The sequence below is a fragment of the Fringilla coelebs genome, assembly GCF_963513975.1.
Source record: "Fringilla coelebs genome assembly, chromosome: 16".
NCBI lineage: Eukaryota > Metazoa > Chordata > Aves > Passeriformes > Fringillidae > Fringilla > Fringilla coelebs.
This window is the reverse complement of record NC_140042.1, coordinates 157352-180283: the sequence shown is the minus strand read 5'-3', so window position 1 is coordinate 180283 and position 22932 is coordinate 157352. Positions and strand designations below refer to the sequence as shown.

Genomic DNA, 22932 nt, shown 5'->3' with positions numbered 1-22932 from the left:
GCCCTGGCTGTGTGTTGCTTGGGAAGCACACAAAGGTTACATGGAATGTGCTGACACACCTGAAGGTGGGATATAGGTACAAGTCCAAAGGGAGGGTGTTTGATTCATCACACAGCTTGCATAACTTACTTCTTTTGGGGGGGGGGGGGGGGGGGATGTTGTTCTGTGTGCTTAGCCCTGGTATGGGGCGTATGTTTCTATACCTGTGCAATCAAGACCTGAAGTAAAGATTACCATCATTTGCACTTACACAGTGCTATTATTAGTGATTAGTTTCTTATCTAGCTGTAGAAGGAATCAGGGATTTCTAAGCAGTGTTTGTTCACGGAAAGATTATCCAGGTGGGTTTCAAGTGACAGATTTCTAGCCCAAGCTGGTGATCTGCCCCTTCCCTTGGGTGGTGAGTGGGAGTTGTGACTTTGAGCTGGCAGTGAGGGGTCTGAATTGAGGTCACTGCTTGGGGACCAGCCTGTGCCTGCATGCTTATACAGAGAGAGGCAGCTAACCCTCCCAAGAGAGAAGCTTTGGTACCCTCCAGGCTTGTCCTTTTTGCGAGTGGAGGCCTCTTGCCAGGACAGAGAATTACTGATCACGGTAAGCATATATTCATTGGTTTTCAGTTTGTTTTGAAAGACTGCTGTGCAAGTGAATGCTTGTGCCAAGTTTTAGCCTAGTTATAGTGCCATTTATTACTTGCTCACAATCACTCCACCTCCACACCTTTCTCACCTGTCTGTCTACCAAATACTAGCAACCGGATTCACCATGAGTGAAATAGGTTCCTGAGAAAAAAAAGCTGGTGCACTCACAGTTCAGGAGAAACTAGTTCAGATACACTCCTTTTCCATTGCAGAAATGCCACAGGCTTGGCTTCTTTTCATTTCTCTTCTGAACAGAGTTGGCTCCTTGGAAATCCACACCTGTAGGGATCAGCTGTTGGCAAATTACCATCAATCATGAGGTTTATCATTGCCCATAGAAAACTAACAATAAACACACAACAAGGGTGATCCTAGTATAGAGCAGGACCTTGAGGATGTGGAGTCAGGTTCTTGGGGGTAGGGAAAAGTTAATTTAGGGTGAAGGAGTGGTCTGCTTTTTAAATAGCTTGACTCTGCGTCTTGCTTTGTGACCCTACATTGTTGAGGCAGGATCCAGGGATGTCAAAGTGTCCACCTACCATGAGCTACAAACTTTATATAGGAAAACCAGTTCTTTTAAGTGTTGCAATGATAGGGCCAAAGGAGCAAAGGATTAGAGAATTAAACGACATGGTTGTAACTCCCAAAACCCTGCTCCCTAAGGTTTACCTCTGACCATGGAATTACGTGACAAAACTCCTTAATGAAGAGAGGCTAAGAGAACAGTTGATTTTCTCCTAACCAAGTCTTCTCTGTAGAAAACGTTTTAGGGAACATGATTCGTGCAGTTTGTGTTCTAGCCCTGACAGAGGTGCTTCCAAAGTGTGTTATTTTGTATGCGGTTTCTTTTACAAAAAAACAGGTAATTTTTATTAATTATTGGGAGGACTATGCCTGGGCAATGCCCAGGTATGTGTGTCCATGCATGCACACAAGATCATTTCTCACCTCTGCAGATTGCTGAATACAAGGTCTGCCCCAGGCTCTCACATGATGATGTATCTTGATCTCACATTACCCGTAATTTTCGTTTCTTTCAGCACACTTCTGTGACTGAGACCTTGCAGTCACGGCAACAGCCCTCAAGGCCTCTCCTACTGCACCAGAGTCACAAGGTCAGAAGGAACTTTCTGGTTAAAAAGAACAGGGAGAGCAGTGAACTTGTTCGGTTTTCAGCTGCAGGACTGTTGTCTTTCTAAGCAGATTGCTCCAAAGCAAAGAAAAAACACAGTCAAGTGAGGAAGAGAGCATTTTCCAGATACCTCACTAACACAACCAAAGCCTAATGAATTGCCGTACGTTGGCCTGTTTTCCCAGAGTGCCTAATAACAAATCAGCAGCACAGCTGGATTGCTAAATCCTGAGTGTTTTCATTCCTTGTGACAAGCTTGTTGAGAGGAACTTTACATCTCTGCAGAACTCTGTCCAAAGCCGCTTTGCTCTATTTGTCCTTTTTGCTGTCCTGCTTCCAATCTGCCCCTCCTGTGGTTTTCTATAACATTGAAATGTCCCTTCAGTAAGACTACAAGATAAAAGAGAAGAAAAAGTGGCAACAGTCCTAGTTGAACAGAATGGGGAACTGGCTGCTGTGGCATGTTGAGCTGCATGAGGGGAGGAGCAACTGTTAAGGTCTTTTTTTGCTCTTAGTCAGAATGCTGTCTATAAAACTGACCATCTTTGCATGAGGCCTAAGATTCTGTATTCTGAATGCAGAGAGGCAATTGTCATGGCAAGAGCTGTTACAGTACAGCCTGTGAGCCACAGTCTGTCTTTGGTAGAGGCATTTCTGTGCTAGACCTACCCCAGTCCAAGGAGCATGGCAGGCATCCTAAGGAGCTCCTGTCACAGTTTAGTGATGGATCAGCCACTTCCTTCATCCTGTCTCTACCCAATTGTAAAGAGCAGGGCATCACATAACAGTGTGGTATTTGTCCTCTAATTGAATACCGAGTTGATGACTAATACGTAGCACTGGGATTTTCCTACTTGGTGCTGTTTCCCCAGCTCTTAGAAATGGGGAAATTCGCTATAAGCTGAAGGGTTTGAGGTTGACTGTTTCCCCCCAGCTCAGCTACTGCTGGTTTCACTTGCAATGAGCCACCCACACAGCAGCAAGAATTATAATGAGGTGAGAAAGCACTGGACAGGATTCTGGGGGTAGAATTTCCATGCCTAGGTCAGCCTTATAACCAGTCCCCAGTTCTTGTTTTGACACCCTAGGGAATTTCTGTGAGAACCAGATGTGCATTGGCCATGGCTGGCTGTGGAGCCAGTGCCTGTGGTAAACAGCCAGCTGAAGTCTGGAGGAGCTGGCTTGTACTGTGCTGCAAGTACTGACCAGTGCACGTGTCTGGCAGGCCCTGGGCTTGAACGTTGTGCAGGGCAGTTCACTGCTGCGTGGTCTTCCCCCTCCACTGCCTGGCTGAGGTGCTTCAGAAACACATCGCAGGCTCCTCCACAACATGACCAGGTGCAATGAAGCCATGAAATGCCTTGTTTCCTCTACTACAGCAGGAATTAGGATACACAGTTTGGCCTGTGCTGACTATTTCATGACCTCATTCTGAGCTGTGCTGGGCCCCTGCAACAGACACTTGTTCAGAAGTATTAGGAATTCTTTCCACTTCTGGTCAAGCTGCCTTTGCAGTTCTTACCACTTAAAAGCCTCTGTCTCTGCTCCTGTATTGGGCTTGTATAGCAAGATTTTATAGTGGAGGGGGGCTACAAGAGTGGCTTTTCTGAGAAGCCACTCCCTTCCTGCTTTTTCTCCTAAAGGCACGTCACATTGCTGCCAGTGACATGAGAAGTCACCAAATGTGTTAGGACTGCATGTTCTGTGGTTTGCAGATGCAGCTGGCCGCCCCCTTGCAGCTTGCCGTGTCAGGCCTTTGCTTTGCTTTCCGCATGCTGCCGCAGCCAGAGGTTGAAGACAGCTGGTGTGTTTTCACCCTGTGACAGGTGCCGGAAGCTGCCTAAGGCACACTCTATTGCTGCACCAGCCCCAAGTGTGGAAGAGCTGCAGCCAGGCAAAATAGGTGGGACATGCTGATTTTTGACAGCTGTGGTAAAACAGAGCTCCATGAGATGCAGATGAGGATCTTGCCATAAACAGCTGTGTGCCAGGAGTAGAGTTCTGGTCTTGGTGCATCCCCAGGTTGCAGAGATCTGCGGACAAGCTGCTCAATGTTGCCTTAAGGGGGTCAGTTTCTGCCAACCTGCCTGGAAGGAGCAGGGAGTTCTGCCAGCACTGCCAGCTCAGGTGAGCACTGTGGGAATGCATGAGTCTTGCTGGCCTTGTGCAGAGATGCTCTGGGCATGCTTTGCATGGTGCAGCTGCGGATCTTGGGTTCGAGCCTGAGCAGAGCTGTAGGTTTCTGTTCCAGATGGTCAGGGTGAGTTCACAAGCACAGTCATTCCTGTTTCTCTTTACCAGCATGTGTTGGGTGATTTCCTAAGAGAAGATACAAGCCTCTGTGCAATCTCCTCCATGTGAGCAAGAGGTACATAGCCACAGCTCTGTGAAGGTAAGCTCTTTTCCTCTGGCTAGAGCCAAAGTCATGTCCTCTTACTACAGCATTCACAGAGTATGGGTTCAGAATTGATGGATACTGGGGAAAACAAGAGGCTGACCCCTGTGTTAATGGCTATAGATAACTAGAAAAGGCAGAAGGGAGGAAGGAGGGCAGGCTGCCGGGGTCTCTGCAGGTGACATTCAGTATTCCCCAGACTGAAAGCAATGCACTCCTCCCTCCCCTGCAGCATCCTGTGTCAGCTCACAGCCACCACCTGTGGAGCTTCGGTGTTTTTCAACCTGCTGCTTTGCTGACTAACACCTCCGCTTTCTGCCTGGCTCATTCATATTTTAGCTTGTTTCCTGAGCTTTGAGGTGGTTTCTTCTATTGCTTTCCCTTCCAGGAGAACACTGTTACTCAAGTCTCAGCTGTTCTCCTGCCATTTTTCACTTATTGTAATGTATGATTATCTTCCTCTTAAATGTCACCAGTCAGTAATGCCGCCTTTGACTCTAAAGTTATGCCAGGTCTGTATCTTTGACGCTGCTGGGGATATTAGTTCAATTCTGTTATGACAGGAAGAAAGTACAGAGGTAGTACTGTTTCTGTGGAGTTTTTTCTCTTTTTCGTCAAATCATGAACTGATAACTCCAAGCACGACTGATTTTATATCCTAGAGAAAGAATTGTCAGCTCTGGATGTTGTTTTTTTGATGATTTATCTTGCTGATAAATACATAATGATGTTGCCCTTCTTCCAGTGATGGCAAAATGGTTTTGGGTCATGAATAACAGAATCTTCCAAGATTTCCCTTGTGTGCCCTTCACGCTTGCTTCTTGGTGAATATTACTGCTGCAGGCTAGGCTGAAATTACCCTTTTTATGAGTTAAATTTGAGAAAAACAGGCCTTTTGGTGCAATGTGTTTAAATTTATAAAGCCATTGGTCTTACAGTGCTACCAGTGTTCCTGTTTTTAAAATTAGCTCTGTAATATCAAATGCATATTATTGCATGTTTTAAAAGTAGTGTGGCTTGTGACTGCCAGACTATCACTCTTTGGACTGATCATACATGCTGCTCTTTCCCTCCCTCCTCTGCACAAATAACACTGGCACACCTTGGAGAGTCCTGGGTAATCAGGGGGCAAAAGCTACACCACTGTCCCAGTGTGCTATTCTCACAACAGAAAGGTATTACTTCTGGGAACTGTCTGACTTAGCCACTCAGCCTCATTAAGCCTGTACTGTCCCACGCTGCACCCAAGAGAGGTGGCAATCGCCACAACCCGCCGGCGCCAGCAGCTGAGACAGGTATTTTCTAGAAGCTTGGGCCTGACATTGTGCCTGTAAGTGATCCACAAAGGATGCAGAAGGGAGAGCTGGTCTTTCACAGAGGCTGCTCCAAACACAATGAGGAGTAGCTTCTGGATTAAGTCATGTGGCCTTCTCTATGCATGCTCTAACAGTGTACAACCAGCTCAGTTACTAGCAACTACCTGGCAAGCATGGTCAAGAGCTGCCTGCCCTGGCCTGAACATTCCAAAACATCTGTTTTTCAAAGGGTGAGTCAGAGGTATGGAGGCCTTAACATGGAGCTCTCTCATCCTGCACCCTGCTGCTTTGTGCTAACTTCACTGCTGCAGACTTCTCGGGTTATTACAACTCCTTGTTCTTGCTCCTAGCTCCTCTTACCTCCACACAGTGTTGTGTGTGCCAAATCCCTCCATAGTGCTGCTCATTTCCCTCTTGTCCAAGGATACAGTGAGTGTGCATGGGTTCCTTGAAACCCCTTTAAAGGTATAATTAGGTGAGTTGATGGACCCTCCCTCAGTGTCAACCTTGCAATCTAAAGAGACCCAGCCTAGACACAAGTCACAGGCATGAGATACGACAGGGCTGAGCCCCTCACCTGTGTAGGAGCCAGATGACCTCCCTGCCTGTGGTCTGAGGACTGGTGCTGTTGCCCTGATCCTGGGCCATTTTCGGAATGGATGGAAGCTGAACACAGTGGTGTTTGACTGTCTCCAGTGTGGCACACGCTGTACTATGCAGTTTGGCTTAGCCCTTTAATATCTTGACACTGATGCCTCCTTACTGCACAAACCTAAGCCCACTATGACCTTTTAGATATGAAACTTGTGAGTTTTTATCATTTCTCCCACCCTTTTCTCATGTAAGAAAGCAGAGCAGTACAGTAATAAATGTTGTGTGGGTGTTTGGACCCGAATTCATCACCTCCTCTCACCACATCCTTCTCTTGGCACAGTAATACTGATACAGTGGTGACGTCAATCTCCCCTTATCGCTGTGCATTCCAATACACCACGGCCCTTGGTTGTGCACAAGTAGGCTTTGCTCTTACTCAGTGCTGAGGAGACCCACCTGTCCCTCAGCTCCCCAGGTGGGGTCTGCAATTGCAGTAATGATTTAGCCAGACTGGTCATGGAAGTGTTGGAGGGCTGAAATGCACAGAACAGGGCAGGTAATATCCATGTTTCCACCAACTCTCCCTGCTGCTAATTTGTTCCTGCTTGATGTTGCAGCCTCACTGTAAATCTTTCTTGTAGCTGATGTGGCCCTTGTGCCTTAGCTGTCATTGCTCTTAACCTCTGGACAGTCAGGGCACCCCTTTGTCTCCCTGTTGCTTCAGCTTTCTGATTAGATGGCAGTGTGCATTGATAATGATTTTTTTTCAAGAAGAAAACTTATTTGGGCGTATAACTGGTGGACTGTGTCTTCCACTCTTTTTTTCACTTGGGTGTAAAAAATTCATTTTCTCATGCTTGGAAATATTTTTTTCCTTTCATTTTTTTTTGCTTAAACTGAGTTCTTAATTAGTTTTGATTTGGGGTTTGGTGTTGTTGTTTTGTTTTGTGTTTTTTTTTTTGTTTTGGGCATGTTCTTTTCTGGTGGGTTTTTGTTTGTTTTGGTTTTGTTTTTTTTTTTTTCTTTTTTTTTGTGTGTGTTTTGTTGTTGTTTTGGGTTTTATTTTTTGTTTTGTTTTTTAAGTACATACACTTTCTGAAAACAGGTCAAACTGTCAGCTTCGACTGCATCAATGTTTGGCAGCTTATAGCCTCATATTTCCAGATCCTTAACAAAAATAATCTTCATAAATGTCTGTCTGTATTGGTCCTATTTCCTATTCTCTGGTATATTAAAAACTTGTAGCATCATTTACATGTGTATATTATGAATGGCTACTCAGCTTTATTGCTGTGATCTCATAAGGATATTACAGAGTTTGCAGATGTGGTACTTGGCAGCTGTAAAACGCTTGACATTTTATAACAAGTGTCTGTGTTGCAAGGATGCATGAAGCTGATTCTGAGTCCCCATTTTACAGACTGAGAAAATGAAATGAGGCAGTAGAAAGGACTTTTCTAATGCTAGACTGGGAATAAGTTCCTGCCTCTGCTCATTGCTCACTGCCATTCTTTCCTCCAGGTTAACAATCACATGCTGACAGATAGAAGCAAATAGGAAGGGTGTAACAAATGGAGGGATGTAGGAAAGGTGGGGGTCCCAATATTAGACTGGAATTGAAGCTTGCAGGGGGCCTGACTGGAGCATGCTTCAGAATTAGGGCTGCTATACATCTCCATTGAAATAATGAGGTCTTTGGCATCAAACACCACAAAGATACTGCTGCAGAGCTGCAGCTTTCCCAGCTCTTCTGCACGTGTCTTGTCTGTCCATGTCCTGTCATAACAATCTGGAGCCTAGCCAGGAGGTCAGACAGTTTCAGCAGTACTGAAACTGCCTGTGGTGCTCTTAGAGGTCACAGTCCTTTCCTACCACACTGAGGTAGGGAAATAGAAGGAGATAAATGTTGGACTAACCTGTGGGCATTGGCAAGGGTAAGAGATGGAACAGTGGCATCCCAACTGAGGTAGCATTGTGTCTTTGTTTCAGCTGTTTTAGCAGATCCTACTGGTTTTCTTATTTTTGCTACTGTGCTCATCTTCGTGAATCTTCCTTCTAGATTACACAGCTGTATGCTAACCTCTCCCCATTGTGTAATGGCAGTCTCTGGTAACCCTGTAAGACATCTACCCAATGAGCTACTTGGGCTCCTTGCTTTGACTTTTTCCAGTTCAGTCCTGCCTGTCCCTTCAGGTTGATGGTACCATTCTCTGAGCAGAGAAAGAAAAGTAGGGGAGGCCCTTGAAAGAAACCACAGTCCAATAGGTAAAAGCAGCAAAGACTTTCCTTGCATTGGTCTGTTCATTTAGGCAGGAATAAGCATAAAAGCAGGGAGCTACTGCAATATCATGAATATGAAGCGTGAGAGGCCCTGCCAGTTGGATTCTGAAATAAGTGGTGGGTCTGCAGACCTCTCTGATGACCCAGGTTTTCCTTTTTCTTTTTTCCTTTTCCTTTCCCTTTCACAAGTTGCCTTTCTTTGTTTTCCATGGTGGCCAAGAGTGTGGAGCATGACAGTCACAATACTAAGTGATGCTGAGATGGGCTCATGGTGCAGCCAGTCTCAGCATGAAGTCAGCTGAGCAGGTTTCAGATAGCAGGATAACAGCAAGCCTTCCTCAAAGGAATGAGGATTTGGAGAGGAGCTATGGAAGATGGGTGAGATCACAAGGTGGAGTTAGGCAGTGGAGTGTATCTCAGTGTCTAGGAACTGCACCATGAGAAGTAGTGGTAATGATGAGAGTTATTATATAGAGAAAACTTGGAGAGCTTGGACCAGAGGGGTCAAGAAAAGGTGTTTACTCAAGGCAAGGTGTGATGCAGAAAGAAGGGCTGGAGTACAAAGTTAGAGAGTTTGCCCTGCCACTGGCAACAGGGAGGGAGAATGGCAGGGTGCCTGGGGCTCCTTGCTGAGCTGGAACAGTGCTTCATGGGCAGGGTTTGTTTGGCAGGAAAGAAGGGGCAACAGCTGCATCATTGCTCCCACAGCAGGGTGTGACACCTGTGTCTGTGGCACCTCCAGAATGAGTCTTGCTAGTCTCACCTGGGTACTGACACCCTGAGAGCACATCTGTGAGCTCACATGAGGCTGCAGGGGCTTTCTGGTGGCTGCTAAATTTGTTTTGCTTTCATTATTTGAGTAAACCTGGGAAATTTTTGAACTCCACAAATGTTCCCCAAGTCTTAAAGGCTTCATGGGTTTCTCTCTGCTGGGTGATTGCCTGGGTATTTGTTGCTTGTGGTAGGTGCTGCATAGGCACCCCAGGACCTGGACACCTTGAACCCCACATATGAATACAGGCTGAGGGACAAACAGATTGAGACCAGCTCTGCTGACTAGGCCCTGGGGGCAGTGGTGGAATAAAAGCTGGCCATAAGCAGGCCAAATGTGCTGGTAGCCCAGAAACTCCTGTGTACTGGGGTTCTTCCCCAACAGTGTGGGCAGCTGATAGAGGGAGGGGATTCTTCCCCTCTACTCTGCTCTCTTGAGACCCTGCCCAGTGTTCTGCCTTCAGGTCTGGGACCCCCAATGTGACAAGCACGGGGAACTGCTGTGTTGAGTCCAGAAGAGGCCACAGAAATGCTTCAAGGGCTGAAGCACCTCTGCTGTGTGTGACAGGCTGAGAGAGCGGGGCTTGTTCAGCCTAGAGAAGAGGAGGCTTTGAGGAGACCTTACTGCAACCTTTCATTATTTAAATGGAGCCAGTAAGAAAGATAAGGACAGACTATTTAGCAGTCTGTTGCAACAGAACAAGCGGTGATGGTTTTTTAAATGAAAAGGGTAGATCAGACTATGGGGCATGGCATATGGGCCCTTCCTGCTGTCTGTGCATCCTTGCAACTTGCTTTCAATGAAGTTATGTCACCAAAATAATACACATTGCTTTTCCAAAGTCTTGTCCCATTGAAGGATAGCTTGAGAAAACAGTGTACCAGGTATCAACAGTCAATACTCTGCAGAGAGCACATTTTAAGTCTTTCTGTGCACATCCATGTGTTTCTATAAATATTTAAATTCTGTGAAAACATAGCCTTAAATACATTATATGACTTGAGGGCTTTGTCTTGGAGCAGGGGCTCTGGGTTGAACACTCATTTGTGTGTGATGCCATTTCCTCTGTTTTAAACATCCTGCTGTCATCTTCTCTGAGGACTTTCACGTAGGTTCTCTTCACTATACCATCAGGGCAGCCTTTCCCTGCAGTCAGTACTGTACATTGTTCTCTTGGATGCTACATGGGAGGCTAGGGGGTTTTGGGGGGTTTTTTTGGGTGTTGTTTTGGTTTGGTTTGGTTCTTTCTTTTTTTCTTTTTTTTTTTCTCTGGTCTGTCTTTCTGGAGTCCCTTAGCTAGATATTTCATGCTTATTTAACTACAGGTAGACCAAATCATTGAGTTCTTACTAGCTTTCCTCACACAGACCCACAATGATATTCAGACTCCATTTGGCTAATTCACTGTGTAGCTATTTAATCTGCAGCAATGTCACTTCTAGTGGCAAGCCATTCCTAGTTGCAAGATACTAATGAAGAAAAAATGGGTTAGCAATGAACCCAAGAGTCTTTCTTGTTACCTGGATAGCCTGAGCTGCAGTCACTTTGCTGCTTTCTCTGTGCATGTACTAGCAAGGAGCAAAGATTTCATTGACTTTGTTTATGGCAAGTTGGCAGGCTGTTGGTCATACCCCCCTTAGCCCATGGAATAGATACACACAGGAGTGCTGAAATTAATTGTCTAAAAAAGGCACTCTACTTTTAGATGTTTAAATGAAAGCAAGATTAATTCTACCTCAACCTTAATCAAGTAAATGTCTGAGAAGAGCTCTGAATTGGATGTGGGAGTCTTGTTTGTGGTTGTTTTGTTTTTTCTTCCCCAGGACCTCCAGTGAGAACCACCATGAAGAACAAACCGTGGCTCCAGAATATTTTCATCTGCCTTTTATTCCAGTACAGTAAGTCCTCAGATATTTCTTTCTGATTGTACAACCACAGGATTTATCTTAGTGACCATATGTGCCAGCTCTGATGAGATGTGCATGGCACAAGGTTGCCATGGGACAGCAAGCGCAAGATAAGGTCCTAGGGGAGAGAGTTCCATGCAGTAATGAAGGTAATTCCCTGACTTGCATCACACCATTAATGAAGTTCCATGCAGGCACAGGAAGGTGCACAGCTGGGCAGAGTTCAGCCGGGCTGTATATGGCTCTGGGGAGCAGCCCCAGTGGAGAACGTGCAGAGGCAGTGCCTGTCTTGCACTGAAATGTCTCCTAGTGACATTAGAGTAGGATTTCCCCCACCAAAAAAACCCTTTGCTATAGAAAAGGTTCTGGTGGCCAAGACCAGGATATCCCCAGGGTTGCTGTTGTCTGGTCAGCCAGGGTCAGTGTAGTGAACTTCTTCTAGTCTGAGTCCCTTTGCTTAGGACTGGACTGTGCATACAGTCACACCACCACCCCCACCCCACCCTTTTTTTTTTTTCTGGCTCCTTTACTGCAAACTCCAGCTGACTCAGAGCTGACTTTCTGAACAGATCAGTTGGACAGAACTGGCAGTGACAACCATGCCTGCAGGGAACCATGCAAGTTTAGTATCTTACCTGCTGCTTGTAGGCAAAGCATTGGACCTGCCCCAGACCTAAATAAGGAGAAAAGATGCATTCAGAAGTATATCTTTCTGTCGTAGGGGACCACTGTGATGTCTGGTCCAAGTTTTGTGTGATGCAAGCCAGGGAATTACCATGTACTAATTTCAGTTTGGATAAATTTAGATCTTACTGTTAAAAGTATTCAAGTTTTGTTTCTGAAGCTGCCAAGGAGAGACATTTCATCCTAGATCTAACTAATTGGTTTTAGGACACTTAATTATTCCTTTCCCACTAAAAGCTGTCCTCTTAATTTTGTGAACAGATTCTTGCCCAAAGATACCTTTGCAACTTACCAGCTACCTAGGAATAGTAGTCTGTCTACCTAGGAATAGTAATCTGTTTGACTAATTAACATAATAGCATAGAAGAACACTAATTTCTGATGCTTAATAGCCTATTAATACTTCCTGCCCTTTTTAAAGGAATGCAAGAGTTTCCTAACCCCATTTTTTCTAGGAGAATAAAGTTAGGCTAAAAGAGAAAAAGTATGTTGCTCGGGATTCTGAACCAATCAGTGCTTGGTCCAGGACCCTCAGCAGAGTCTATTGAGGGTTCGAAATAAAATGTGAGAACTTAACGAAAATTTTTAAAAGAATTCTGAAGTCAGTGTGAAATTAAAAAGTCAAAATAAAGGTTAAAAAAAATCATATGTACATCCTTGGGACCAATCTGTTGCAAATATTCCCAAATTTCTTCTGCCACCATCCCAAACCTTTTGGTTAAGGAGGATTTTGTACACAAATCTGAGTGCTGCCCAGAGCTTGTGTAGGGAGAGTAGTGTGTGCTCTGATACGTGAGGACTAGGAAGTAAATGTTGGGATGGGTGACCAGCAGGGAAAAGTTGGTCTTTGTTTTCCTCTGGACTTACCCCACCCTAGAAGAAGGCTGCACCCTCTGCAGGACACACCTGCTGTTTGTTGTGGCTGTAAATGCAGACAGCTTGTTTTTGTGGACAGCCATTTAATCTGGAGGGTGGAACCGATGTTTCTGGTCCATCATTGCACACACCGTCTGCATTCCATGGTGGTTCCCTGCGTACAGCTTCAGTCGTAAGATTGGGCATTGGGGTTGTTGAGCATATCACATTAGCAAACAACACTTTGGACATAAGCATGTTGCAACAGGAAGGAGGAAGCAGGGAGTGCAGCTTCTCTAACCAAGAAAGCAGCAGAACAACAAAGGGAAGTAAGCTTGCAGCACGGTTAGCATCAAAGGGTTTGGTTGCCTGATGGCTGCAAAGTACTGTGCTCTCAGGAGGCTGGAAGCAACCTTTACAGTAGGGGAGGACACGTGCTTGATTTAAGCATGGATGTAACAATCATGAGTCTTTTCCTAGATGATGACCGTTTTATTCCCATTGAAAATGGGTAATACTTTATGTGTCAGAAATGAATGGTGACTGCAGCAGGCATAGTTGGAACCATCATGGCATGCTGCATCACCGGCAGGCCTTTCCTCGTTCAGCCATTCCTAGTGTAATGGTGGTGGTCCTTGTCAGCCCAGGGAGCTGTCAGGAGGGCACTTGTCAATGCAGACATTTTTCATATGCTACTGTCTTACCTGCCTTGAAATCCAGGGAGATAAGTGTGTTTTTTGTACCGGACAATTGTACTTTTATAAAGCACATACTGGATACTGCTCTGTGAGCAGAGCTCCCGCAGAGCAAGTAGAAGAAAATTAATGCTGCTTTGTGACCACTTTCAAAAAATTACTTAATTTTCCTAATGACCAGTATAAATTCTGCAATTGCATTTCAAGTTCTCTTGAGAAGTCTGTAATTAATAAATTGTGCTTATCAGAATGTTTTATAGAAATATAGTAACTACAAATTTGCAGTATTTTTTATTCCCAAATTTCATTAAAAACGTACTTCAAGGTTCTAGAGTTGGACATAAAAAGTATTGATACTACAGAGATCAAGCTTTAGAAAACTGAAAGGAGGATGGCAAAGAAAAAATTACTAAAATACACTTGAAAAAAATGTGTAAAGTGCTATGTAGATGTACAATGAAAACTAGACTAGCAATGAACAGTACTCAATTTAGAAAGTGGTATCATTAAAATGTTTGAACGTGCTACTTTTTCTTACTGGGTTTCAGGCCTCTTCTCTGTGCCATATAAGCTAAGATTCTTGCAGAAATATGTGACTCTGCTGTAGTGATTCTATGAGTCACAATTTGGGCATTTCCTGGTTTTGGTTGCCGCAGAGTTTTTAATAGGTTTTTGTTTGACACTTATCTTGCCATCAATGGCTTGTCACCCTCTAGAGTTGGAACACATCTTATGCCCCAAAACTGGAGACTTTCAGTGGGAGGGAGGGCGGTTGTCAGAGAGTGGTCCGTTCCCTTCAAATTTAGTGGGAACTCTGAGGAGTGCATATGTTGATTTATCACAGAAGTTGATACTGTGTTTTCTCTTTCCAAACCTACAGCTATGTGTTGTGAAAGCCTCACTTGTTTTGTGGACTATGTACAGACCCTGTCCTGTGTCCTGAGAGATGAGTTGGGTGCTGGTTCATACAATCTCACTGCTACATGGTATGTCTTGGTGGGATGAGCAAATTCCAGTTAGCAGGAGCTTCTACATGGCCATAGCACAGTGGTGACCTTCTGTCCTCTCTGTTAGGTAGAAATCCTGGTTTTGCTGCCCTGCTGGTTTTTTACTTGGTATTTTGCACTCTAGTTACAAACTAACTTCTTCCCTAGCAAAGGACCCCTGGTTCCTGTCTGCATTGACTGTGCTTCTCGCTGCTGACTGCTATGCTGACTCTAGCTTCCTTAGCATTGCCTTTTCTGCTGCCATGGGAATGCCTTGCCCTTTGCTGCTGTTAAAAGTGAAATTTCACCCCTGTGCATTGGCAGAGCTCATGTAGATTGTCCGGTCTGCTGCTGTTCTGTCCCAGCAAGGAAGTGGAAGCAGTCTTGGGCTGTGTAGCCCTGAGGAGCACCTTTCCTTTCCAGAAACACTTTCCTATTTCTCTCAAGATGCTAAGCTGAGCAAGTAGAAGGGGAAAAAATATCATTTTAAGTTCAAAGATAATTTTTTATTGGAACATGTTGATTTTTCATTTTAATAATTTCCTGTACCTGGTGGTTCAGCTGGTGGTCAGCATGTGATACATGCAGACTTCTTTGTTTTGGCTTTTTTAGGGTTCCTGAGGAAGATCCAGAAAATACCGTGGCTGCCTGCAGTCTTGTGCAATTGTCAAGGAACACCAGCCACACACAGTACATGTGTACTGTGGACATGACTGAACTCCTAGCAGATACCAAAGTCCAGGTGGATGTTACAGAGATAGCTGATAGGCAGCATGTGCTTTCCAAAGTCTTTTATTTGTCACACAACAGTAAGTACAAAAATGGTGAATTCCAGAAATACTGTTTGACTTTATGTGCTAGGATGGTCTGGACAAGGAATGAGAGTGGCAGCAAGCAGTGTGGGGCTACGTTTGCTGTACACTCATCTACAGAAAGCACTGTGCTCTTATTATGGCTATTATGCTTGAGGCTGAGCTTTGAGCTGGCTTGTTCCACGCTTTTTGTGTGGAAATTCCTTTTCCCCATGAAGCAGTAGGTGATAAATATCCACCTTAGACCAGTCTCATACCTAGGCTATGCAAGAGCTTGTTCTTGGCTGGATTCTAAAGGGCAGGAGGAATTACTTTGTAACGAATGTCACAAATCACAGAATCCTTAAAATGGTTTGAGTTGGAAGGGACCTTAAAGATCATTCAGCTCAACTCACTGCCATGGGCAGGGACGCCCTCCACTAGACCAGGTTGCTCCAAGCCCCATCCAACATAATCTTGGACATTTCCAGGGATGAAGCAGCCACAGTTTCTCTGAGCAACCTGTGCTAGTTCCTCACCACCCTCACAGACAAGAATGCTTGCACTCCAGTTACAAACTGTCTTCTTCCCTAGCAAAGGACCCCTGGTTCCTGATATCAGGAATTTCTCCCTGATGTCCCATCTAACCCTGTCCTCTGTCAGTATGAAGCCATTCCCCTTTGTCCTATCACTACATGCCCTTGTCAAAAGTCTTTATCCAGCTCTCTTGTAATATCCAAGGAACTGGAGGCTCCCAAAAGGCTTTTGCAGTGGACACCTGAACCAACATGACATTATTTTGGGTGGCACAAGGTGTCCCAGATGTACTGGATATGGCAGTTCCCCTTTCTGGGGCAATTCCTAATCATTTCTCCTGCATGACATGAAGACTGAATGCAATCATGTAGCTGACTTGGTGGAATGCTGGTAAATTTTGGGCTGTGTAGCAAACTGTGAAAAAAATGGAGTGGTTAGCCAGGCAGATGGTAACAGGTAGATGTAGGAAAAGAATTTTTCTATTTGGCTTCTTCTGAAACTTTAATTGAGAAGTGTCATCTTTTTGACAAATGCTTTAACATTTCAGGAAACCTCCTTGCTCCCACTGACAGACTAGAGATTGGGGAGTGGTGCTTTGCATATCTCCTAGAGACCCTCATCCAAAGGCATCATAGCTCAGTGGTGGGCCCTGCAGACTGCTGGAGTTTTGCACTGCTGCTTTTCAATATATGAACACTTCCTGCAGGGATACAAAAGCTTGCTTTTTGAGGAGATGGGACATGGAATTGCAGTCGGTTTATTCAGTGTCTCCTAGCCCCAGCTTTTCCTCATGGCTCTGTTACATTGAGAGGTATTTCCCCAATCTTGTGAATGATCATGACTACACAGTTCTTTTATGTCATGAGAAGAACAAGGTGCTCTACATTTTACATAATCTCCCAGAAGTTTATTAGCTCTGTGTACTATCTTTCCTTCTCCATAGCCAATGAGGAGTTTCAGAGACAAGCAGAAGATCTATTCAGAGAAATGTGGTGCTGACTTCATTATATTCCTCACATGTGGGGTTCTGTGCATGGCTGAGGACAGGAAGGCTGTGGATGTTCTCTAGCGTAGGAAGGCCCACCGCTGCTAGGGCAGCTTTGTTCCCTACTCACTCTGCATTGCTGATACCATGGTGGGCCATCTCTGAACTGTAGTAATCTTATGAAAGGTACCACCATCCTGTCTTTCAGTAAAACCACAGCCTCCATTCAACCTGACCGCTTTATTCTCAGAGGGTTACAATATTTCTTGGGAAACCATCTACCAGAACTCTTCCTTCTACTTTTTGAATGAGGAGCTGGAATATCAGCTGCGTTACAAAAGAAGAACTGACACCTGGGAGGTAAGTGAGATGTCAGTTTACCATCAAGTAGGGTGTACCAGAAAAGAGAAGGCCAGCACAACTAAGACAGTAGCACTGGTGGGAAAGAAGGGTTTTCATGGTTTAGAAAAAAATGTCTCTCTGCTTGACTGGACTGAAAACAGGCAAACCCAAAAATTAATTGAGACGCAGAAGCTGTGTGAGAAGTATTAGATCCTATGAGGAAGGGTGATAATTCATTTGATTCTCATGCTGTCCTGCCTGGAAGGCTCCCCCAGGATTGCCTGTAGCTGCTGACCAGTCAGAGCATGGCCTTGCAGAAACAACATGAAAGCAGAAGAGGTTACTTTGCAGGCATCCTCACTGTGCAGCAGTGTGAGCGAAGTAAGAGCAGTCACTCTAGTGTTTAATCATTCACAGACTCAGAAGACTAAAGCTGTTCATGAAGATAAACGGACACTGGTGATCCTGCCATGGGAACTACAGGCCAACACTGAGTACGAGTTCCAAGTGAGAGCTAGACCCCGGGAACGCAGTGGCTATGGTGGCTTTTGGAGTGAATGGAGTTCTCCGCTGTCATTGAAAACCAGCCCTGCCGGTACATGCTGCCAGATGCCCTTGCCCTTTCAATTAGTCCAGTGTCAGAGAATGCTTTCAGAAATTTAGTAAAATCTAATTAATTAGAACAACTTTTAAACAGTCCAGTGAAGACAGGTATGGTTAGCTTCCTGACTGGTTATGTGAACCCCAGGCCTGGGCTGTCAGTATTGACATTCTCACTGTGTAACAAAAGAAAAGTGTTTGGTGGAGTTGCTGTACATTTGGATGCCACTGGCAGGAGTGCAGCCTCTAGCTTCCTTGTAAGTGTCAAATGTCCAGGGTCCTTATTTGCAGCTTTCAGAAATGGGGGAGATCTCCTCTACTGGGTCATAGTGTTGTCTTCAGCTGAGGGAAGGGGGATCTTGCTCTCAAACCTGAGTTCTGTGTCTGGAATGTGATGTCAGGTCACGCTGGGTATGGATGTTTTTTTTAGTAGCCACCACTCTGCAGTACTCTGCAGAGAGTTTGCAGTATATGGAAGTACACTGGTGCTTGTCATGGTGGAACAGAGGCTATGAAAATAAGGAGCCTTTGCTCCAGTAGAGCAGGTGTAAAAATTACTGTGATCAATGCCAGCAGTATGTGCTGAGCTTCCCTGCTCTCACTGCTCTGCAGCTCAAACTGATGTATTGCGGGGTTTGCCTGGTGCGGTGGCAGCATGGCCATGCTCCATTTGCTAAGGGATATCTGAGTTCTGGATCTCAAAGATGCTCCTTTTCATCACAGGTGAAGAGCAGCTACCAAACCATCATCTAGTCAACACCTACCTCCAATCAGCAGCTGCATTCTTTCACTTCACAGATCAGCTGTGGAGGTGTCCCTAACAAGGAGTCAGAACACCAGGGATCTTTGTGGGAAGGGGCTGTCCTGCCCTAACTATGTTGGCTGTCTATCTGTGGTGCAGCCAGGTCATAGGACAGCTGACCTACTGCTCCTTTCATTGGTGCAGTCATCTCTGAGCACTCTCAATCAAACCTGGAGTACTGATGCCCAGGTGACAGGCTCAATATCCCAATGAGAGAATCTGGGGTAGAAATTAATCATTTCGGTTGGAAAAGACCTCCAAGATCATCAGGTCCAACCTTTGACTGATGGTCACTTAATCAACTAGACCATAGTACTAAGAGCAATGTCCAGTCTCTTCATCTCCAAGGATAGTGACTCCACCATCTCCTTGGGCAGTCCATTCCAATGCTTGGCAACACTTTGCATTCCAAAAACCCTTTCCCCCCTCACCATCTCCTGTTTATTGATCAGGATATATATATAAATGCAAGGTGAGCCTGAATGACCTTGTCTCTTTCTCCAGCAGTGACACAGACAGCAGGCATGGAATGGCTGTTGCTGTTTGGTATTGTCGTGGCAATCATGGCCTCAATCACAACATTTGTGGCCAAACAGCAGAGGTAAGAATGCTTCAGGAGTCAGAAGTTAATGCTTTTATTCTATTTTGTTAAAGATGTGGTGTTCACATGCAGCCTTCCTTGAGTCTTGTATATCTATGAATGGGCAGCTATGAGCTTGTGAGGGACAGCCAAGAATGGTCACTGGCTGATATGCTGCCCTGAGTGACCTGCTTTTCTCTGTGACTCTGCTGTCATTCAGCTGGCTGGGCCAAGGTGCTGGCACATGGGGATGAAGCAAGGGCCACACAGCCTTCTGAGCTGCTCTCCTGGTCTTGTCTGTGCTCTGCAGTTGCCAGATAGAGCACAGTAGCCAGACTAGCTGCCCCCTCCCAAAGCTGACATAGGTCCCTCAATGCTGGCTGGAGGCCTCTGTCCCTCTCAGAGGCTTCTTATGCTCTTGAAGAGATATGGGGTGCTGACATGGAGGAGGGCTGGGCTGGTGCAGTAATAGGGCTGGCACAGAAGGTCCACAGAAGAATTGCATAGGGAAGAGTTCTGGCCTGCAGACCACAAACCAGCTCAGCCTCAATGAAAATGCATTTCTAGCATTTGGTGCTTTTCCAGGAAGGAAAAAAACTGGAACCTCTTACCTTAGTGTGACTGTGTGTGTGCAAGTGCTGAGGTCTCGCCTCTGGTGAGGTTCACAAGAAAGGCTATTAGATGACTCTGGCAGCATAAGACATCCTTGGAACCTCAGCTGCTTGCTAACTCACAAGGCTGGTCGAGTGATTCCAGTTGCTTGAAATGGATCTGGAGATGCCTTGCTTTGCATTTGTAATGTGTGCTTAACCCCAAAGCCTTTCTCTTTTCTCTTCCAGCTTGTGGAAGAAGATGGCTTGCATCCCAGACCCTGCTCCCTTTTTCAAACCTCTTTACATGGCTCACAATGGAGATTTTAAGGTATAAATGGGCTACTCAAGTGAGTGGAGTACATGACAAACTAAAAGGCCATCATGCTATCCTGAGCAAGGGATTCTCATTAGGGCAGTAGAAGGAGAAATCTATTTCAAAGGAGTGCCAAACGTCTCCAAATATAAGAACCAGAGCTTTCCAGTATCTGTTTGGTGCCATGAAAACCTTTGTTACACCTATACTCTCTATTCTCTGTAAATGCTGTCTCAATGTGTGAGCTAAGTTCATGTGATTTCTGAAGCCTGCGATCCTGACGGGAGTGTCAGAGAAAACTGCAAAGCCATGCAAAACTCTCAGCTAATTATTTTCAATTACTTCAGTTAGTTCTCCTGAAGTTGCCCATGTCTCATAATAACAGCATCCTCCTGTTATATTGGAGGACTCAGTGATTTTAGAGTTTAATTTTTGCCTCCAAAAGCATAAGAAATTTGGTTATTTCTGTGGAACCTCAAACCTTGTGATGCTAACCTCTCTCTCCCTGTGTTTCTTTTTCTGCAGAAGTGGGTTGGTGCATCCCATATGAAAATGACCTTTGATTTCTTTGAATGGGGAATAGTCCTTCCAGAAGTCCTAGAAGTTTACACCATTCATCCTTCCAACAGCACCCCACAGGAAGAGAGGCATGAGCTAAGAAAGAATCTGCCTTGCAAGCCCTGTGTGTCTTGCCTGACTACCCCAGGCCATGGTAGCCAGTCACTGTGGTGTAGTGTAAACAGTAGTGGTGGGACTGAGGACCAGTCATATGGGCACTTGTCAATTGATACAGTGACTGTGGCTGATGAATTTACATCTTGTAACTGCCAGTGCAGCTGTAACCATGTGTACAGGGAACATGACCATGCCGACAAGGAAGATGATAGTGCTGGAGAACCTGGTTACCCCAAGGTTAACCTTGATGAGGAAGACAGAAAGATTTCCAGTGACTTGCATTTGGCTGGTCTGAGTACACAGGACAAAATACTTGCTTCAGGCTCTGTGTCCACAGACCACCTGAGGAGCACAAGCGTCCCAGTCAACCAGCAAGGAGAAAGGGGAGTGGAAGGAGGGATGGGAAGCATCCTAGAAGCCCTTTGCTTGCAGCCTTATCAGTGGGATTTGGAAAATCCAGGTTCTCTACCTTCTCCTGATGGTGAAAGTGTTTCCTACAGTGAAGGCTCCTATGACTTCTTCCCTCACAATACAAAGCCTGGTGACAGTTATCCTTTGATCTGTGTAGATTTGGACACTATTGACAGTGGCTTTGTGGACTCAGACTGTGGAAGTCCAGTTGACTCTGAATTTGGGCAAAACAGTCAGACCATTTGTGGGCCCATCCCTCTTGAGCAAGAGGGGCAAGACTTCACACGGAGCTACGTCAAGCAGTGGGTCTCCTGCCGCTCTGAGAGCCCTATCAGTGGGACACAGACAAACTAAGGACTGGATGAGTGTGCGGCCTTTTTCATAGTGTGCCAGGAGCAAACTGCTAGCAAAATTCAGAAGAGAAACAAAGTTTACTTTGTGTAAGCTCTGTTGCATAAACTGACACCTGTTCGGTCCACACAAATATGCCTGTTTCTATTCCCACTTATCCTATTAATGTCTCAAATTTGTTGTGATTGATTGTTCCTGAGTTTTGTTGGGTTTTGTTTTTTTTTTTTTAGAATCATAGATCAACCCTCCCTTGATGTCAAAAAAAAAGGCAGAAAAAAGCAACTGTACCTTGAAAATGATCCTTTGGCTTAGATAGATATGAATTTTTTTTTGCAGTTATCTTATAAAGAGTACAGAACTTTAAGTTATTTTCTCTGGTATTCTCACATGACTTAAGAGTTTGGCCGCACATGGAACCTTAGAATCATAACCCGTGGCAAACATGTTTGCTATGTTAAAGTTCCCCTACCTTTCCGAACAACGTGTGATGTTACTTTTCCTTTTACTATCTTTGGCTCTTTAAACTCTGCTGTAGTAGTCTGTTAATTACAGACCAGTTCCAGACCAGTCCATGGGGATCAAAACTAATTCTTATGAAATCATTGCAGAAATGCGTGTACTAGTGACTAATCACAACTCAGGTTTCAGAAGATTTTCCAGGTGGAGTCTGCAAATGAAAAGACTTCAAAATATATATAATTCTAAACAAACTCTCGCTACTAGGCTTTTCTATTGAGTCATACTCTTTCCCTGCACTTTTCAAGCATTTTAATTGAGCAGCTTTTAGAATTTTGCCAAAATTATCGAAACATTGTCCTACCTGGATATGCCTGCCACTTCTGCCTTGTACTTGCTCTGCTGCAGTTAACAGGTCAGTAGCACAAATTTTGAGCAATTTCTGCTAGCTAATAAAGCCAAATATGAAACTGCACTGTAACCTTGAATCCGTTTTTCTGTCTGACATCTCCATATCTCTGATTTGTTCAGAATAAATGTCTTAAAAAGTCACTGAAAAGTAATACTGAAATTGAATGTGAAGACCTTCATCTTACATAGACATAGTGCTACTAACCCATAGACTGCTTGGCTCCAGAAGGTCATATCTTGAGAGAACCTTTGTGGTGAATGATGCATGTTTCCAGTGCATCAATAATCTGTCGTTGCTGTGATACCAATAAACTCCCTTCCCTCACCCCCTTCTCTTACCTGATACTACAGGCAACCCCACAGCTCCCTAACCAGGAGAGCGCTGTAGTAAAGAGAAGCTGATTTTTTCATAGGTGAGTGCTGGAACAGTACTGCATTGCATCCACATTCTCTGGTTTGATTCAGATCTGCTGTAGTATTTGCTATGTTGATTTTGGACCTGCATGATCTAGTTTTGTCCATGTTGTTATTATTCCCCCAGTACGTCCCTAGCTCAATGGCTTCCTGGGTACTGCTCTCAGATATATTAGCTTCTTTGGTTTCTTCCCTCCTTATTTTGCATTTTTCTTGTCATGTGCTGTGATAAGCCATGGGAGGTGTTGTCTTCATGTGCTGATGCTCCCTGCTGCTACCAGTCCCTCACATGCCCTCCACAAGGCATGTGAATCCAGCAGAGAATCACCCAGCTCCACTGCCCTGAACTGTCCTGTGAGGGCTGCTTGCACTGTGATCACGTGGATGCGAATGCGTACTGCACAGAAGCATTTC

The 22932-nt window shown here is 44.9% G+C and overlaps 1 protein-coding gene across 3 annotated transcripts; it reads left to right on the top strand.

Moving 5' to 3' along the window:
• Window positions 1-419: 419 nt before the first annotated feature.
• Window positions 420-21605, top strand: IL21R (interleukin 21 receptor). 3 transcript variants are annotated; one of them, XM_084216682.1, is made up of 13 exons: window positions 420-594; window positions 1682-1876; window positions 3600-3676; window positions 3796-3900; window positions 4075-4165; window positions 10954-11028; window positions 14152-14257; window positions 14870-15066; window positions 16779-16930; window positions 17330-17507; window positions 18819-18915; window positions 19734-19815; window positions 20326-21605. In XM_084216682.1, exons 6-13 carry the CDS (start codon window positions 10974-10976, stop codon window positions 21238-21240), a joined length of 1782 nt encoding a protein of 593 aa, XP_084072808.1. In that variant the 5' UTR covers window positions 420-594; window positions 1682-1876; window positions 3600-3676; window positions 3796-3900; window positions 4075-4165; window positions 10954-10973; the 3' UTR covers window positions 21241-21605. The 3 variants fall into 3 exon arrangements, with proteins under 3 accessions (XP_084072808.1, XP_084072807.1, XP_084072806.1); XM_084216681.1 differs by having other exon boundaries at window positions 3600-3900; XM_084216680.1 differs by lacking the exon at window positions 1682-1876 and having other exon boundaries at window positions 3600-3900.
• The last annotated feature ends 1327 nt before the right edge of the window (window positions 21606-22932 follow it).

What these genes read in the sequence shown, in the direction of transcription:
- IL21R (XM_084216680.1), top strand. Translation starts at nt 10,974, where the DNA reads ATGAAGAACAAACCGTGGCTCCAGAATATTTTCATCTGCCTTTTATTC. An exon ending in CTGCCTTTTATTCCAGTACA is followed by an intron (nt 11,029 to 14,151) that starts GTAAGTCCTCAG and finishes CCAAACCTACAG; the next exon opens with CTATGTGTTGTGAAAGCCTC. An exon ending in GAAGAACTGACACCTGGGAG is followed by an intron (nt 16,931 to 17,329) that starts GTAAGTGAGATG and finishes AATCATTCACAG; the next exon opens with ACTCAGAAGACTAAAGCTGT.